This window comes from Centroberyx gerrardi, chromosome 7, assembly GCF_048128805.1.
Source record: "Centroberyx gerrardi isolate f3 chromosome 7, fCenGer3.hap1.cur.20231027, whole genome shotgun sequence".
In the NCBI taxonomy this organism is placed as follows: domain Eukaryota; kingdom Metazoa; phylum Chordata; class Actinopteri; order Beryciformes; family Berycidae; genus Centroberyx; species Centroberyx gerrardi.
The window spans coordinates 13,378,957-13,387,011 of record NC_136003.1 but is presented as its reverse complement, the minus strand read 5'-3'; the positions used below and the strand labels follow the sequence as shown (position 1 = coordinate 13,387,011).

The 8,055-nt window shown below is 42.6% G+C and overlaps 1 protein-coding gene across 1 annotated transcript in view; it reads left to right on the top strand.

The window, feature by feature from the left end:
• Positions 1–468: 468 nt before the first annotated feature.
• mapk8ip3 (mitogen-activated protein kinase 8 interacting protein 3) overlaps positions 469–8,055 on the top strand; it is a 36,449-nt gene continuing 28,862 nt past the window's right edge. Inside the window, exons 1-2 of the mRNA XM_078284753.1 lie at positions 469–1,367; positions 7,697–7,817. Of these exons, the coding sequence (XP_078140879.1) occupies positions 1,062–1,367; positions 7,697–7,817 (427 nt within the window). The 5' untranslated portion in view covers positions 469–1,061. The remainder of the gene's footprint in view (positions 1,368–7,696; positions 7,818–8,055) is intronic.

Sequence of the window (8,055 nt, the reverse complement as noted above, 5' to 3'; positions counted from 1 at the left end):
ACTAGGGCCAGCCGGGAGAAAGCATTTCATTGGCCTAACATGAGTGTGAAGCTACCGAGAATGTAAAAAACTACAACTTCCTGTCATAACTTTAAAAATAAAACCGTTATCACGAACGTGCGTTGTAACGGCTTTCTGGAAAAATGAATGCAAAGTGAAATAAAGGCTATACTTAATAAATAATATGTAGTCAACTGAAACACATCTGTGCCAGTCGCGACAGATTTTTACATTTTTTCGTTTGAATTCAACGCCACCTCGTTCCGGTGTGACCCCGGTGTTCTCCGGCTGACTTGACGCAGCGAGTCTGCTCAATGCAGACGGTGTGACGTCACCAGAGTCGGTCAGCTGGCACCTCCATCTGAAACCAGGGAGAGTCTCTCCGGTACGGAAACATCATCGCCACCGTGCCTGGCCAGCAGCATCGGCAGCTCGCAGGGGGGAAAAAATGGAAGAAACGATGTTATAGTGGCGGATTGGGCGTCGGCGGGGGTAGGGAGCGCCTACGTTTGTTTATTTATTTACCTATTTATTAATTTATTTATTTCACTGCCAGTAATGGCTGGGGTCCATGGTTGCGGCTGCTGAGAGGCAGGTGCATTGTCGAGGACGTTTGATTTTCGGTATGGACTCAACGAGGGCCGATCCACAGGCTGGCCGACACCACATCTACTGCTCCCGGGATCGGATGATCACATCGTGGGGGAGACGGTAGCTGGGCGCACCCAGAGGCGATCTGAGAGGCTGTGGTGGTCGAGGAGGAGGGGGCCTCTTTACATCAAAATATAAGAACCAATATTTTCAATACCGAGCTCAAGGTTATGCGCTATAAACACGGCCGGTACACACCTCGCAACAGCCAGTCTTATGTTAATTAATCTGTGCTTCTAATATGGCATAGATACGTGTTTTCTTTACATAAGGAAAGACTGTGATTTCATGTGCCCCTTTCTGCGTTGACTGGATCCAAACCCTGTGATAGTCTCGCCTATTAGGCCCAAACTGTTGGAGAACAGCCTCCTCATCTGGAAAAACCGAAGCCGGCTCCAGCAGCTGCCAAGATGATGGAGCTTCAGATAGACGAGGTGGTCTACCAGGACGACTACGGCTCGGTGTCCGTGATGTCGGAGCGGGTGTCGGGCCTGGCCAACAGCATCTACCGGGAGTTCGAGCGGCTGATCCGCAGCTACGACGAGGAGGTGGTGAAGGAGCTGATGCCGCTGGTCGTGAACGTCCTGGAGAACCTGGACGCGGTGCTGACGGAGAACCAGGAGCACGAAGTGGAGCTCGAGCTGCTGAAGGAGGACAACGAGCAGCTCATCACCCAGTACGAGAGGGAGAAGGCGCTGCGCAAGCAGGCGGAGGAGGTGAGTCCCCCCCACCCCGGCCCACCGCGGGCCTCCACCCGCAGCATCACACCCAGCCTGCCGGTGGAACACCACTGGTGACTGTGCACGGTCATCTGAGAGGTTTCATTTGATTCATGCCCGTGTCATGAGAAGGTTACACAATAGTCTCACTGTAATGCCTACTAATCACTGCAGGCATTTCAATCATTTATCATGTCAGCCCTCACAAGAAAGAACGCCTGCGATCCCATAATAAAGTTTAGAAGGATGCCACAAATGTCATAACACAACTATATGTATTTAAGTCCCTATATAAGTCCCTGTAGGAATATTATAGTGATACTATATGACAAAAAATAATACAATTAATCAAGATGCTGAGGTCAATGTAAAGTCACTATTGCAGCACTAGAAGTCTGTATAGGAATATTAAAGTGATAATTCTGGATCCATCCTTCATTGGAGAATGTCTTAGAGAAAGCATAAAAAAAAATCTATTATTTACTTTGTCACACATGCAAGCAAAACATATTCAAAGGTTGGACATATAAAGTGCTTACTCATAACGGTTTCAGTCCAAACTTATTTTTGATGATTCTTCCTCCATCTGATTTGAACTTTGCAAGGTTAGATTCAAGGCCACTGGTTCAGAGAGTTGGTGCTGTAAGGTCTTCATATTAAACTTGTATCAAAACACACTGGCATGTATGGATCACAGTATGAAGCCTTTTCTGCAGTTCTGCTCAAGCATTTAACTGAGATGACCATTGAACAGGTACTATTACTACTACCAGTAATACTACTACTACTGTTACTACTACTACCACCACTATTACCAGTACTACTACTATTATTATTACTACTGCTACTACTAGTATTAGTGCTACTTCAACTACTGCTACTACTACTACTACAATAACAATAATACTAATTATTATTATTATAACAATACAGTACAGTAATTAATTGTATTCATAGTTCACTTTTCTTATAGTCAAAGCATATACTACGCACAGTAGCAGGAGTCTCATATAGCTACAAATACATAAGCACACATTATGCAAACACAAAGTAAGGACACAATAACAGTACAGGAGAGGATGAAGGGACAGCCAACAAAGCATACAAGCAGATGAAGTAAGTGGGTGTTTTAAAATTGGAAACACAGCAAGAACACCAGCAATAAAAAACAGATACCAATACAAAGCTATTACTTTACCCCCCAGCCTCCACCTCCAGCCAGTCTCTTTCCCCACTCTGACCAGTGTCACAGCGGTGGTGGGATCTAGCAGGCATCATAAAGTGGCTGTAATCCTGCTCCCATGTAAAGAGGCCTCAGCATATCAGTCGCAGCCCAGCTAGTATCGGCTTAGCTCAGCTTTTAGTCTGCCTCATCATCTGTTCCCCCCCTGCTTTGCTTTCTCTCCGTGTCAGTTATCCAGTTTTGTTTTCACTTTAAAGCTGTTAAGTGTGAAAGGCTTTCTGGTCCATATTCACATTTTGGTGCTAACATATTAAGCCTCTTGTTACTTCATGGGGGGGGAAAAGTTTCTGCATTTTTGCTTCATCTAGCCTAAAAATGCCATTGCATTTTAAGTATTCATACCTGAAACCGAAAGGTACTGTAGTATAATTATTTTAAATGAGGAGTGCCAACAATTGCAGCCAGTTTTTTTTGTTTTTGTTGACATGGGTACCAATACAGAAACATTAAAACATCAATGTGATAAGTGCCTGGTGAAGAGAAAATAGAAATTAAACTCTAAATGTCAAGATATTCCTTTATGTGCCCTTTAGACTTGGATTTACCCTACACTGGAGGGGCCACTTCTTCAGCAATTCAAAGTAAACCGGATTTTCTGTGTGAGCAGTTAAGAGGAAAAGTATTAGCAGCACAGCCATAGATTTGTTTGGATTTGGTGAAATCATACCTACTACCTAAATAAGATGTGGAGAAGGTGGCAGTTCATGTTAAACATTTCTTTGGAGGTTTGTGGTTTTGTCCAAAGACGTTGTTCATGCCAGTCAAAACCAGATCATAATGTATGTTCATATGTGCTTACTTGGCTTAATGATGCAGTTTAGCTCATACGTCAACCAAGGACCAAGCTGTATAACTTTATAGGTGGCATAAAGCAAGCATCCACGATTTAAGTTTTATTTATCTGGCTTCCAGTGTACAGACCAACCTGGCTTTATCAAACGGTCTGTTTACCTTTATTTTCAGTATCCCGGGAAGGGTTTCAGTGAGTGTACATGCTGTTTTTCAGCACCGCACTGCTTCACATTCCTATTCACACCTAGGATCTGCCCAGTATTTTTCTACTGCTGGCTCCTTAAAGCTGGACATTACTGTTGCTCAATGGTTGTTTAAGGACTTTATTCTTTCACTGTACCTGCCCAGATTCCTCCAGCTGGTGCAGGGTTTTCAACACACCTGCTTCTCTAAACCTTAGGTTATGGCCTCATTTATATCTTTGCCATTTTCATAATTAGCATATGAACCAATTATAACTTTAATTTAATTCAGACATCTTTTTGGGGCACTGGATTCTGTATGCGATTATTTCTTGACTTTCTTTGGCATTCGGGCCTCTATCCAGTGCAAGGTTACATTTGCAGTCGGCGAGGAGGAAGTGAGTTATATCTCGGCTCAAATTAAATTTGAATGTGACAAATAAACAGAGCGGTAGTTGTGTCTGGCCATCAGAGGAGCATGGTGGGGGATGGGACGACGCGAAAGGGGCGGGGAATCATGGGAAATCAATAGTACACAGAGCACATTGAGGGAGCAGTGTAACCTGATTTGTGTTTATGAGGAGTGAGAGACAGAGCAACAGAGACAGGGATGATTAGGAGGAAAGAGAGAAACGGACTGAGGTTTGGAAAGCCGCAGATTGAATGAGTGAACGCACCAGGCCACATTGTTCGGAGTGCAAGCGAGAAACCGCTGCATCGAAACTGCGATGGGCAGAGAGAGACAAAGATTTATAAGAGGTGGAGGAACAGGCAGGGAGAGAGGGAGAGCCAGAGGAAAACAATAACACACACTCTCGCGAGACACTGGGAGTGACGAGCACAGGGCGGCTCAGATTACAAGGTTATTAGGCTGAACCTAATGGTAAACAAAACCAACGAGTCCCTGCCTACCCATGATGCCGTCTTCAGCATTGTCTCCAGAATTACAGTTATTACAGTTCGGTTAACAGCATTCAGTGCTTGTCTTATTCATCCAACACGTTTCTGAAGCCAGTCACTGTCGACAGCACACTTTAGATCTAATCCTCTCATACGGTGATGATATTATAGACTTGACCATCTCTGCCAATTGCCCAGCTTTATCTGACCATTCTCTCATCACCTTTTAGCTCGATGTGATGATTTATCAGTCCTAAACCAAAAACTACTATCAGTCATCAAATTCACTCCTAATTATCTGGCAAATGCTCAAAAACTCTTAAATGTTCTTCCCAGCGCTCACTGCTGTCTAAGCAGGTCAGATGATAATACAGCAGTTATCAGCTTAACTGATCAGCTCCAATCCATACTGAACAACCCTTGACCATGCTGACCCACTTAAAGCTAAAAAGCCAAAATAAAATAAAATGACTCATTGGCATGCAGATTTCACATGGTCACAAACCAGTTTTCTTAAAAGCATTTTATGAATATATTTGCTTTGACGTGACATCTATTCCTCATGTGCTGATGTAATCTAACAAGGTAATTATAGCCCTCATGACTCATTGGTAAAAGGGAAATTACAAGTGACTGTAGAGTTTAGATAATAGAACATTGCCAGTATTATTATGGTGTTGTCAGTCCACCGTTATTTAGTGATTTTTCACATAGTACGCAGTATAAATAGGCAGGAAAGAGATGGAAGTGTGACCACATTGCAGTCAAATACACTTAGCCACGGTTTCTCAGGGAAGCACATTAGGTCCACTCAGTCACCACCAGGGCACCTCATGCATTATTCATCTAGGTTAGGATAAACACTATATTCACGCCCATAAGTCCATACACTAGCTGCAGCATATTTATTTAACACAAATCAAATGTCCTTTTTTAAAACTTATCAAGATTTTATTTTTTGTCCCCAGCCACAAAACCCCAACACATACCTCCTTAACGCTGCATGTTAATAGTAAATGCTCTGGACACGGGAAAAGTTAGGTTTTAGATGCGGTTAAAAGCAGTGGATAGCAGGGTGCGTGTGAAGGGCGTCACTGTAGGACGTGCGACGTGTGTGGGGAAGGACGTGGGATAATGTTTCATCAAGCTGCGGTGTGCTGCTCTGAAGTTACAACTACAGCATGATGTTGGTCGCAGAGTTTTGAGACGCTGTTACATTTTGGACCAAAAATGAGATGGTCTATGAGAAACTGAGCAGAAGACGTCGTCTCTAGTCTTGTCTTTTTAGAGAGGAGATTTATGCTGTTTGTCAGGCATCATTTTTGTCCTGTCACTGGATGAATAATTACATTTTTATCACTAGAAAACACACCATGCTGTCCCTTAGTCTAAGTAAATATTGAAAGTTATGAGAGATGGACAAGATTATTTTGTGTGGAGTTCATTATTTGATATTTACTCGGTTCAGCCTTTTTTCTGATATTGCATTTGTAATAAAGGTACAGAAAGAATATAGTAAGAAGGTAGTTTATAGGTAGTAAGTTACAAGCAGCAGATAATGCAGAGGAAATTAGCCTCTTGTTAATTTACATTTTCTGTGATTGACTTTGTTAAATAAACCTGTTTTTGTTAAATAAACTAGCAAGCAGAATGAAGTTTCTCAGCATAAGCCTGTCATATTTCAGCTGCCTCTTTCCTCCAGAGGTGGGGGTTTTACTTGCTATATCATCTATTGGCAGTGGAAGATTGTTTCTATTATTGTGATAACATGGTTACTACAAAAGGGATGATTCGTTTTGTTTCCTGACTGTGAAAACAACCCACTAACAAAGTGAAACCACCATCCAAGCTTTGTATTTGTTTGCTCAGGCATCTCCAAAGCCTATTACCCTCTGAATTTAAGACCCCAAAAATACGACTAAGTTAGTAGTAGCTATTTGTATGTGAAGTGGAGACATTGCAGGCCAGGCCACATGTTCCTAGGAAAAGCACAACATTTTGATAATCAGCTTTGGTCATACTTTTTTTTGGATAGTCCAATGCTGATGATCAACTTACTAGTCTACTATCACCCCACTATCACTGTTTCCATAGTGATGTGACAAATTTAAAAAAAAATGTCACTTTAAAATATATGATCCAAGTTTTTGATACAAGTATCAACAGCATGTGACAGCTAAACATGAGTTTCTGCTATGGTGGGTTAAGAAAGTTAAGAACGTTATAAAAGGCTTGTTTTCCACCTGTAAGTCAAACATATTGTATGTGAATATACCCAAAACTGAGATGGTCAAATAAATCCCAGGTTGTAGCTTTAAAGATAGATGTGCATCAGTCTACTGGAGGAAGATCTATTCTGCGTGTGAAAAACGAGGCTCAGCTTTTTGTATTCCAGAGTTTCCCAGTCACTTGAGGCATGAGCGTCAGATCTTTGCAGAGGGTCATCTGTAGCATTTGCAGTCTGTATGATGCATATCTGCTGCATATTCCTGGTTGCATGGTCTCTCTGCAGTCAGAGGATTACAGTATTAAGACTCAGTGGCCCTGCTGCACTGAAAAAGGACGTCATTGTGAACAGCTTTATAAAAAGAACCCAAACAGGCAATGGGAAAAGGGAGGCAGGCAACTCTGTTTTTGCCTTTTCTGGCTGCTCAGTTACTGGGTTCATGTGTACAGTGTGGGACAAACAGGGTTATTTTAAGGAACTGTTGTAGTGCAGAGGGAACACAGGCTAACCTTTCTGTAAGTGACAAGGCTTACAAATCCCAAACTATTACATCCTTGCCACCCAAACCCTGTCAAGCTTTCATATGACCACATAGCAGCATGACCACACAGCAGAAGTCTGCATTCATGGTTGTTGTTTGACTCATAGAGGGCAAACTGTACAGTCAGAGAGCCACTGGATTAGCCTGGAAAGAGATTGGTCAACACAAGGGCATGTCCAGGCTGCTGGAAATAATTTCAGAATCATTGCGGTCACAAGAAACATCTTGTGGAGCAGAATAAATAAATGTACAGGACAAAGGACAGTGTAGTAACTACAGTTTGTGCTATTTCTGATCATAAGTACTCAACAAATCCATTCCTTTTATAGTAAATCCATCACACAACAGTCTGCTGTGTTATTTTGTCACCTTTTGTTCAAGCATATGAACTGGTTTCCAGCTCAGTAAAGACCTAATTTTTGCTCATGTTTCTTCCATCAGAAATTCATTGAATTTGAGGATGCGCTGGAAGCTGAGAAGAAGGACCTGCAGGTGCAGGTGGAGAGTCTGGAGCTGCAGGGGAAACAGCTGGAGCTCAAGACCAAGAACTATGCCGACCAGAGTGAGTGGACACTAACTACACACGTTTCTGTTCCCATATATACTGTACATGCAGCACATCTGGCTGCTCTTGATGAACATCCCAGTTAGGGTTGTAGTCAAGACCACTGTAGTTGAGTCAACATCATTTCCAAGAGCAGGTCCAGTTGACTTTGTGTGAAGACCAGGTCCAAAGGGAGTCGAGAACAAGTCAAGACCGAGACCAGAGCAAATCAAGTCCTGTTCAGCCAAAATAGTGA